The sequence below is a fragment of the Microcaecilia unicolor genome, chromosome 5 (assembly GCF_901765095.1).
Source record: "Microcaecilia unicolor chromosome 5, aMicUni1.1, whole genome shotgun sequence".
Lineage (NCBI taxonomy): Eukaryota > Metazoa > Chordata > Amphibia > Gymnophiona > Siphonopidae > Microcaecilia > Microcaecilia unicolor.
The window spans coordinates 355409019-355420519 of NC_044035.1; the positions used below are offsets into that span (position 1 = coordinate 355409019).

At 46.7% G+C, this 11501-nt stretch overlaps 1 protein-coding gene across 1 annotated transcript in view; it reads right to left on the reverse strand.

The window, feature by feature from the left end:
- GALNS (galactosamine (N-acetyl)-6-sulfatase) overlaps positions 1-7884 on the reverse strand; it is a 57826-nt gene extending 49942 nt beyond the window's left edge. Inside the window, 1 exon segment of the mRNA XM_030204592.1 lies at positions 7761-7884. Coding sequence (XP_030060452.1) covers positions 7761-7884 — 124 coding nt within the window.
- Between the last annotated feature and the right edge of the window lie 3617 nt (positions 7885-11501).

The window sequence follows — 11501 nt, forward strand, 5'->3', positions numbered from 1 at the left end:
CTTGTTGAAGAGAGAGGTTTTCAGAGATTTGCGAAAGTTAGTTATTTCGTTAATTGTTTTTTAAGCTAGCAAAATACACTGGTGAAAAAAAACATAAAGAATTAAAAAGGTCATAGAACACGGTTTAAAAATAATTTGAGCCTTCACTGGAAGCCAGTGAAGCTTTATCAGCAAAGGACAGACAGATTCATATCTTGGAGAGCTGAAAATCAAACGTGCAGCCGTGTTTCGCAATGTTTGTGAACGAGATCTCTGCAGTACAGCTGCTGTGTTAGAGTCAGAGGCTGTAGTGCTAAGTCCTGCTCAGCGGGGAAAGAAGTGTAGAAGGACAAGGAAGACGTTTCCCCGCACAACCCTCTCCTGTCCCAACTCTTAGTAGCATCATTCAGAAGCCTGCCTGCAGGGACATTTCCGATATGATGTCTAAAGCAGACTTTGGAGTTTTTGCGGAAAACGTCCAAATACAAATAGAAAAGAAGGTCACTTTCAAAAAAAGAAAGACGTCTATCATTTTAATTTTTTTTGAAAATACCAATTCGAACAAGGTTTTGTGCTTTGTACGTTTTGGTTTTTTTTGGACTATTTTCGAAAACAACCCCCCCCCCCCCCCCAACCCATCCAAGTGAAAAACATAGGAAATCAAGTCATTGGGACGTAGAGTGGCAAACATTTGTACTAGACTGCTCCCCTAGACATCCCAGGACAGAAATGGGACACCCTAGGGAGCAGTGGACTTCAAATAAATGCTCCCAGGTACACATAGTAACATAGTAAATGACGGCAGATAAAGACCTGTTCGGTCTATCCAGTCTGCCCAACAAGATAAACTCATTTTACATGGTATGTGATACTTTATACCCGAGTTTGATTTGTCCTTGCCTTTCTCAGGGCACAGACCGTAGAAGTCTGCCCAGCACTGTTCTTGTACTAAGTTCTGGAGCTAACATCGAAGCCCCTTAAACTTTACACTCCAGCCCATCCCTGTCTATTCAGTCACGATCAGGGCGTAGACCGTAGAAGTCTGCCCAGCTCCCTCTTTGTTTCCAATTACCGGCGTCGCCACCCAATCTCCGCTAAGATTCCACGGAACCATTCCTTCTAAACAGGATTCCTTTGTGTTTATCCCACGCATGTTTGAATTCCATTACCATTTTCATCTCCACCACCTCCCACCATTGCTCCCTTACCTTGTCTGCTGAGCCCCCTCCCCCCAAACCCAACTACCCCCAACTGTACACCACAACAATAGCCCTTATGGGTGAAGGGGACACCTATATGTGGGTACAGTGGGTTTCTGGTGAGTTTTGGAGGGCTTTCAGTTTCCTTCACAAGTGTAACAGGTAGGAGGAGTTATCGGCCTGGGTCCACCTGTCTGCAGTGCACTGCATCCACCACTAGACTACTCCAGGGACCTGCATGCTGCTCTAATAAACCTGTGTATAACATCTGAGGCTGGCAAGTAATATGTTTAATCACATTTTTTGGGGGTGGGGGGGTGGGAGGAGGTCACTGACTACTGGAGGAGTAAAGGGAGGTCATCCCTGAGTCCCTCCACTGGTCATCTGTAAATGACGGCAGAAAAAGACCCGCACGGTCCATCCAGTCTGCCCAACAAGATAAACTCATATGTGCTACTTTATGTGTATACCTGACTTTGATTTCTATCTACTATTTTCAGGGCACAGACCGTAGAAGTCTGCCCAGCACTAGCCCTGCCTCCCACCACAATCTCCGCTAAGCTTCTGAGGATCCATTCCTTCTAAACAGAGTTCCTTTCTCCCTGCTATCCTTTGGCTAATAAAGTGTTTTAATTTTTTATAAACAAGTGTCATCTTTTTCATACTTCTTTACTTTTTTATGTATACAAATTTGATATTTTCTTGTTGTAAAATTTTTTTTGATTATTTTTGCTTTTGTTAGTCATCTTCGTTGTTTTTCTTTTTTTTTTTTTTTTTTTTTGTTGGCATTGGGAGGTATCCAGATGGGGTCAGGAAGGTGCATCTCCCTCCCTTCTCTTGGGGCATATAACAGATTTTTATAGCGTGAATGTGGTGCACACAGCACTTACCTCTAGCAGTGCAGGCCCCCTCCTGATGCCAGTCTTCACCATTCCCCGTGCAACCAGTGCAGCACTTAAGCCCCTTCTACTATGACCTATGAGATCACAGCTCCTATTGTTTACATCTCGTCTTTTACATTCCGCTCGTACCGTACAGTTCAAGCGCATCACACTAAGAACTAGGTCAATAGCTAGGAATTACAGCCAGTAAGAAATTATGGGTCCTTTTACTAAGGTGCGCGAACGGGTTTAGCACGCATTAATGATCAGCGTAGACTAAATGCTAACAAGTCCCATCAGAGGAAGAGAAGAGTGGCCAAACTCACATCATTGCGAAGCTCGGGAGGCATTGGGTACCCTAGATGACTGAAAGGACATCCTGTCCGCAGAAAAGAAAGATTGGCACGCCTGAAAGTAGGACTTCTGACCATATTGTTGACAACCAGGCCAATAACGTCAGCTGTCTCAAAAATCGAGAAGACAGACAACCAGAGGCTTTTTCAGCTTATCCTCTGACAACCGCTGTGGCTTCTCTGCATATATCTCTGCGCATATCCAGCAGATAGCCAAGACCTGTCGCTTCTTCCTCTATAACATTAGCAAAATTCGCCCCCTTCTCTCCGAGCACACCACCCGAACTCTCATCCACTCTCTCATTACCTCTCGCCTTGACTACTTCAACCTACTCCTCACCGGCCTCCCACTTAGCCATCTGTCCCCCCTTCAGTCCATCCAGAACTCGGCCGCACGTCTTATCTTCCGCCTGGACCGATACACTCATATCACCCCTCTCCTCAAGTCACTTCACTGGCTTCCGATCAGGTACCGCATACAGTTCAAGCTTCTCCTACTAACCTACAAATGCACTCGATCTGCAGCCCCTCATTACCTCTCTACCCTCATCTCCCCTTATGTCCCCACCCGTAACCTCCGCTCTCTTGACAAATCCCTCCTTTCAGTACCCTTCTCCACCACCGCCAACTCTAGGCTTCGCCCTTTCTGCCTCGCTTCACCCCATGCTTGGAACAAACTCCCTAAGCCCATACGCCGGGCCCCCTCCCTACCCATCTTCAAATCATTGCTCAAAGCCCACCTCTTCAATGTCGCCTTCGGCACCTAACCACTACACCTCTACTCAGGAAATCTAGACTGCCCCAACTTGACATTTCGTCCTTTAGACTTGTAAGCTCTTCTGAGCAGGGACTGTCCTTATTTGTTAATTTGTACAGCGCTGCGTAACCCTAGTAGCGCTCTAGAAATGTTAAGTAGTAGTAGTAGTTGTTTCACCAAGTTACTGAGATCTCCAAATAGTCACTTGCCCTGAAAGAGCAGTTTAACAAGACGTGACTTTGACGCTGCATCCGCTGCCCGATGCCGCAACATGTCATAAATAGCAGTCGCCAAGTAGGCCAACCCCACTTCCATCTGGGCGTTTTAGCACTCGTCTTGTGTTGCCGACTGCTCAAGGCTTGGTTTACAGAATAGCTCTTAAGCCTGGGAATCGCGCCTAAAATATGGTGCAAATGTTTGCACCTACATTTGGCGAGTATCCCCGTTATTCTATAACAATGCACATGAATCTTAGGCGTACCTCCATTATGCCTATGTCCCTCCCATTTCTGCACCCCCTTTTTCCGATCACGCCTAAATGCCAATTAAATCTAATTAATACCAATAACTGCTTGTGAAAAAAGCCAATTCACGCTAATTGGCTCATTAAATTATATGCGCAAATTGTGCACACGTCCAAATTTGCACATACAGGGGGGTCCTTTTGCAAAGGCATGGTAGCATTTTTAGCACACGCTAAATGCTAGAGACATCCATAGCATTTTTAGCACACGCTAAAAACACTAGCGCACCTTTGTCAAACTCAATACAGAAAAAACACACTGTCTCATCATATCATCCCAACACAATACGTACAAACCCACAAACATTAACACCCCAGGATACACCCTCCCTATCTCAGACAGCCTGAAAATTCTCGGAGTAATAATCGACCGTAATCTATCACTAGAGACCCAAGCAAAATCCACCATACTACTACTACTTAACATTTCTAGAGCGCTACTAGGGTTACGCAGCGCTGTACAAATAACAAATAAGGACAGGTCCCTGCTCAAAGGAGCTTACAATCTAAAGGACGAAATGTCAAGATTGGGCAGTCTAGATTTCCTGGGTAGAAGTGTAGAGGTTAGGTGCCGAAGGCGACATTGAAGAGGTGGGCTTTAAGCAGAGATTTGAAGATGGGGAGGGAGGGGGCCTGACTTATGGGCTCGGGGAGTTTGTTCCACGCGTGGGGTGAGGCGAGGCAGAAAGGGCGGAGCCTGGAGTTGGCGGTGGTGGAGAAGAGTACTGAAAGGAGGGATTTGACTTGAGAGCGGAGGTTACTGGTAGGAACGTAAGGGGAGATGAGGGTTGAGAGGTAAGGAGGGGCTGTAGATTTACATTTGTAGGTTAGTAGCAGAAGCTTGAATTGAATGCGGTATCTGATCGGAAGCCAATGAAGTGACTTGAGGAGAGGGGTGATATGAGTGTATCGGTTCAGGCGGAAGATAAGACGTGCAGCAGAGTTCTGAACGGACTGAAGGGGGGATAGGTGGCTAAGTGGGAGACCAGTGAGGAGTAGGTTGCAGTAGTCAAGGCGAGAGGTAATGAGAGAGTGGATGAGAGTTCGGGTGGTGTGCTCAGAGAGGAAAGGGCGGATTTTGCTAATGTTATAGAGGAGCAACAGGTCTTGGCTATCTGCTGGATATGCGCAGAGAAGGAGAGGGAGGAGTCGAAGATGACACCGAGGTTGCGGGCAGATGAGACGGGGACGATGAGGGTGTTATCAACCGAAATAGAGAGTGGAGGTAGAGGGGAAGTGGGTTTGGGTGGGAAGACAAGAAGTTCGGTCTTGGCCATGTTCAGTTTCAGGTGGCGGTTGGACATCCAGGCAGCAATGTCGGATAAGCAAGCCCAGGGCCGTGCCTAGGGTCTCTGGCCCCAGGGCCGTGCCTAGGGTCTCTGGCGCCCCCCTGCAGCCTATCAGTTGGCGCCCCCCCCCCCCCACCCCCGTGACAATGATCGCTCACCACTTGCCACACTGACAAGAATTGTCAGCAATATTCTTAGAAACAAATTGCTATACATTGCAAAATAAGATAGCAGATGTAAATTCTCAAAGTGGACATATTCCAAACACTAAAATGAAAATAAAATGATTTTTTTTCTACCTTTGTTGTCTGGTGATTTTCTTTTTCCGATCATGCTGGCCCAGTATCTGAGTCTGCTGCTATCTGTCCTCTTAACTCCAGTTCCAGGGCTTCCTTCCATTTATTTCTTTACTTTCCTCCTTTCTTCTTCATTTCTGGTCCTCAGCTTCTGCCTATTTTCTTCATCCATGTGCAGTTTTTCTCCTCTCTTCCTTTTCCCTCATTTCATCTCCTTCATCTCTCTTCCCTCCCCTCTATGTCCAGCAATTTCTCCTCTCTCCCTGAGCCCTGCCCTCCCAATCCATGCTCCTCTGTCACCTGCCTCCTCCATTCATCCCTATCCAGCAATTCCCCTCTCTCCCTGAGCCCTGCCATCCATATCCATCCGTGCCCATCTGTCCCCTCCATTCATCCCTATCCAGCAATTCCCCTCTCTCCCTGAGCCCTGCCCTCCCAATCCATGCCCATCCATGCTCCTCTGTCCCCTGCCCCTCCATTCATCCCTTTCCAGCAATTCCCCTCTCTCCCTGAGCCCTGCCCTCCCAATCCATGCCCATCCATGCTCCTCTGTCCCCTGCCCCCTCCATTCATCCTTTTCCAGCAATTCCCCTCTCTCCCTGAGCCCTGCCCTCCCAATCCATGCCCATCCATGCTCCTCTGTCCCCTGCCCCCTCCATTCATCCCTTTCCAGCAATTCCCCTCTCTCCCTGAGCCCTGCCCTCCCAATCCATGCCCATCCATGCTCCTCTGTCCCCTGCCCCCTCCATTCATCCTTTTCCAGCAATTCCCCTCTCTCCTTCCATGACCCCCCTTCGCATCCATGCTCCTCTCTCTCCCATGTCCCAGCCTGGCCCGCCCTCTTCTCCCCCCCCCTTCGCATCCATGCCCCCCCTTCGCATCCTTGCTGTCGTTTCTCCCCTGCCCTCCCGCTCCCATTGTTCAACTGTCCACCCTCTTCTCTTCCCCCAGCATCCCTTTTTCTTTTTAAATTTACCTCCGTGGCGGCGGTTCCGGCAGCGCAGCGTCAGGGAAAGAGGCGGCGCTCCCGACGTCTAGCCTTCCCTTCGTTGTGTTCCGCCTTCTTCTGACGTCATCCTTGACGTCAGAAGAAGGCGGAACACAGTGAAGGGAAGGCTAGAGACGTCGGGAGCGCCGCCTCCTTCCCTTAACGCTGCGCTGCCGGAACCGCCACCACGGAGGTAAATTTAAAAGAAAAAAAAGAAAAGGGATGTTGGAGGAGGGCGAGCGAGGTGAGCATGTTGCGACGGCACCCCCCCAGAGGGAAGCGCCCCCCTGCCATGCTTACCTCGCTTACCGGGTTAGCACGGCCCTGAGCAAGCCGATACTTTGGCCTAGGTTTCGGCAGTGATGTCAGGTGTGGAGAGATAAAGCTGGGTGTTCGCCGCAATGTGGAAAAACTTAAACGCCTGAAACCATTCTTTTCGAGGGAAATATTCCGGAACCTGATACAGTCAATGGCACTAAGCCACGTAGATTACTGTAATGGAATCTATGCGGGATGCAAGGACCAAATCATAAAGAAACTTCAGACCGCCCAAAACACAGCAGCCAGGCTAATATTTGGAAAACCGCATTTTGACAGTGCCAAACCACTCCGAGAAAAACTGCACTGGCTACCAATCAAAGAACGTATCACCTTCAAAATCTGCATGACCGTTCATAAAATACTTTACAGTGAAGCACCGGGACACATGACAGACCTCATCAACCTGCCAACCAGAAACACTACAAAATCCACACGATCATACCTAAACCTCCACTACCCAAGCAGCAAGAGACTCAAGTACAAATCTACCTATGCATCCAGCTTTTCCTACTTAAGCGCACAAATATGGAACGCATTGCCAAAAGAAGTAAAAACTACGTTCGACCATCTAAACTTCCGGAAAGCAGTAAAGACGGAACTGTTCAGAAGAGCATACCCCACCAACCCAACATAAAAACCTGGACGCTTGCGACACAATGTAACCAAAGACCGCGATGAACACTATTTGTGTACCTCATTCCACCTCATTATCACTTTGTATTCATTCATACCATGTGTTTGTTCAGACCGGAATCGGCTAACGCCGCTAACGGTAATATGTAAGCCACATTGAGCCTGCAAATGGGTGGGAAAAATGTGGGATACAAAAGCAACAAATAAAATACATAAAAGTCTCGTACAATTTTTGGGCAACTTTTATATAATTAGGGGGGTAAGTATAAAACTGGGCAGAATTTAGGAGGATTACGCACAAAGCTATCTCATTTGGAGTCATAACCCCCACACATTTGGCTTTTCCCAGGAACGTCACCTCCAAATGGTTAGTTTTGGGCATATTAGGAGAGACATGAACCTCACTCATAAGCCAGAGTATGCTGGGTATGAATCTCAATTGTTCAAAATTCACCAAAAATGTTCTTTTTAATACTTTCATTGTTGTAAACAGCGACTCCTTCTGGCATTCATTCAGAGTGTGAAAGATGATACCGCTTACATGGAGAGCAGAGAGGATTCGCTGTATAGAAGTCCGGTAATACCATTCCCTCTAAAGCCATTTGGTCTAAGTTGGGAGTTTCCTTGGACGGGTGACCAAACACACCCAAATCCCCCCAGCCCATCTGTAGAGAGAGAGAAAACAATCCGATTACATTTTTAATGCAGAATCAACAGTACAACACAATGAAAAAAAAAAAAACTGCAGTTAAGACCATTTGTAAAGGATATTGTTCCTGGTCCCTGCCATAGCAGTTGCAGGTAGCACTGAAGCCAACTCAGTGGATGCTTCAGCACCCCCAGTATTGACACGTTTTGAAAGGTTGGCTCCTTGGCAGGTAGTGACAACCCCTTTAGTCCTCACTCTATAAACGGCATCATTTCTTGCACTGTTATTTTAATGATTATAAGACCCACAGGGATTCATTCATTGTAGAAAACTCGGAGGAGTAGCCTATTGGTTAGTGCAGTGGACTTTGATCCTGGGGAACTGAGTTCAATTCCCACTGCAGCTCCTTGTGACTCTGGGCAAGTCACTTAACCCTCCATTGCTCCTGGTACAAAATAAGTACCTTTATATACTATGTAAACCGCTTTGAATGTAGTTGCAAAAACCACAGAAAGGCAGTATATCAAGTCCCATTAACAAGATTCCAGGCACAATCTCAAAGAGTAGCAACATTCCATGTAGAATCCCAAAGAATAGCAAGATTCCGGAATCCCAAGGAGTGGAAGAGTAGCCTAGTGGTTGCTACTATTTGAGATTCTACATGGAATGTTGCTAGCGGAGGAGTAGCCTAGTGGTTAGTGCAGTGGAACATGGAATGTTGCTACTATTTGAGATTCTGGAATGTTGCTACTATTTGAGATTCTACATGGAATGTTGCTAGTGGAGGAGTAGCCTAGTGGTTAGTGCAGCGGATTCTGATTCTGGGAACTGGGTTCGATTCCCTTCCCACTATAGCTCCTTGTGACTCTGGGCAAGTCACTTAATCCTCCATTGCCCCTGGTACAAAATAAGTACCTGTATATACTATGTAAACTGCTTTGAATGCAGTTGCAAAGGCAGTATATCAAGTGCCATTAACAAGATTCCAGGCAGAATCTCAAAGAGTAGCAAGATTCCGGAATCCCAAGGAGTGGAAGAGTAGCATAGTTAGTGCAGTGGCTTTGATCCTGGGGAAGTGGTTCAATTCCCACTGCAGCTCTCTTGTGACTCTGAGCAAGTCACTCAACCCTCCCTGCCCCAGATACAAATAAGTACCTGAATATATGATAAACCGGCTTTGAATGTAGTTGCAAAAACCACAGAACGGCAGTATATCAAGTCCCTTTCCGGTATAGAAAACATTACATTGGAGCAGGCTCTCTCATGTTACTACTCTGGGCTAAAAATTCCACTGACTTTATTTCGGGGTGGTTTGCTTTGTGGTTTACAAATCAAAACTTTAAATATAAGTAGAAGGCATTTCTTGGCTTTCATATATTCTTATTTGGACTCACACACAGTAAAGTTGTTGTATTTTTCAGTACTGTATGTAAGCCTCTTGGCCATGATTAAGTTTCAATGAGAATAGATATACTGAGTTAGACCAATGGTCCGTCTAGCCCAGTATCCTGTTTCCAATAGTGGCCAACTCAGGTCACAAGTACCTGGCAGAAACTCAAATTAAAAAAAAATAAAAATCCACTGACTTGGAAACATTTCAATTGGCAAGTCATGTGATCCCAATGAGGAACTCACTGCTTTCCTGCCATTTGCATAAAGTATATCACTGTTTACTGGAGACTGCATGAAGTCAGCTGGTCTCTGTTCAGAGTCACGAGATTCATAAGCAAATCTCTGGCTATTGTCAGTAACCACCAATACAATAAATCTTATGAAAGCATTATCAAGATGCTTTATTTTAAATTATTTAGTTTTTAAATGTTTAGTCTTTTTCCAGCTTATTTTCGGACTGGCGATCGCCATCACGGTTACTATCAGGCTTATTTTCAAAAGAGAAAGACGCCCATATTTCGACCCAAATTGGGAGATGGGCGCCTTTCTCTCATGGGCGCCCAAAATCGGTATAATCGAAAGCCAATTTGGGCGCCTCCAACTGCAGTCCTGTCGTGGGAACGATCAAGGTTGACGGGGGCATGTCGGAGGGTGTGGTGAAGGCGGGACTGGGGCGTGTTTATCGGCCGAGGAGAGATGGGAGCGCTCAGCCGATAATGGAAAAAAAGAAGGGCGGCAGTAGTGAGAATTTGGGCTGCTTTTTTTGGACCCTTTTTTTTCACGAACAAGTCCCCCAAAAATGCCCCAACTGCCCAGATGACCACCGGAAGGGAATCAGGGATGACCTCCCCTGACTGCCCCAGTGGTCACTAACCCCCTCCCACCAAAGAAAAAGAACCTTAAAAACTTTTTTTTTCCAGCCTGTATGCCAGCCTCAAATGTCATCCCCAGCTCCATCACAGCAGTACGCAGGTCCCTGGAGCAGTTGTTAGTGGGTGCAAGTGGACTTCAGGCAGGTGGACCCAGGCCCACCCCCCCTACCTGTTACACTTGTGCTGGTAAATGGGAGCCCTCCAAACCGCCCCCAAAAACCCACTGTACCCACATCAAGGTGCCCCCCTTCACCCATAAATGCTATGGTAATGGTGTAGAGTTGTGGGGAGTGGGTTTTGGGGAGGATTTGGGGGGGCTCAGCACCTAAGGTAAGGGAGCTATGGACTTGGGAGGTATTTTAATTTTTTTTTTTTATTTTTTACTTTTACAAGTGCCCCCTAGGGTGCCCGGTTGGTGTCCTGGCATGAGAGGGGGACCAGTGCACTACGAATCCTGGCCCCTCCCACGACTAAATGCCTTGGAGTTGTTCGTTTTTTGAGCTGAGCGGGCTTTGGTTTCCATTATCGCTGAAAACTGATACCTCCCAGGTGGAGGAGTGGCCCTAGTGGTTAGGGTGGTGGACTTTGGTCCTGGGAACTGAGGAACTGAGTTCGATTCCCGGCACAGGCAGCTCCTTGTGACTCGGGGCAAGTCACTTAACCCTCCATTGCCTGCTACATTGAGCCTGCCATGAGTGGGGAAAGCGCAGGGTACAAATGTAACAACAACAAAAAAAAAATCCAATTCATTTGCCTGGCAGCAACTGTATTATCGAAACAAAAATATGATCTGTCCCCACCCCTTTGCGGACCCGTCCTCGGAGATAGTTGCCCATGGAGATGGGCGTTCGCATTCGATTATGCCGCCCTCTTTATTAATAAAGTACTACAAAATAACAGTTCAGCAAAGCTTCTGAACCAAAACAATGGCCACCTATTACCAAAGTCAAGAAACAGAATGGAAAGCAAGTACATACAATGGAAAACGTAAACACTTGAAGTTAAACCGTAAAGCAGACACGTCCTATCAACATCCCTCCCAAGTTTAAACATACAGCCTCTATGTATAACAAAAGCATATGCATGGATTCCCCCCAAACCCCAAAACAGACCTTCCAACACCCCCCCCCCCCCCCACGAACTCTTTAGAGAATAAAACAAAATACAGAAACAGCACAAAAAAACTCATCCAATATCCTGTCCCTCTAAACGTCATGTTCCAAAATTTACAAACATAAATCTTGTAACCAGGTGAGGGTTTAATCAACATCCGAGACAAATGAGCCCCAAATATTTTCCCATTTTGCCTTACCCTTCACTACCAATTATAATGTTCTATTATGTATTGTGTTGACATTGCTAGTTTACC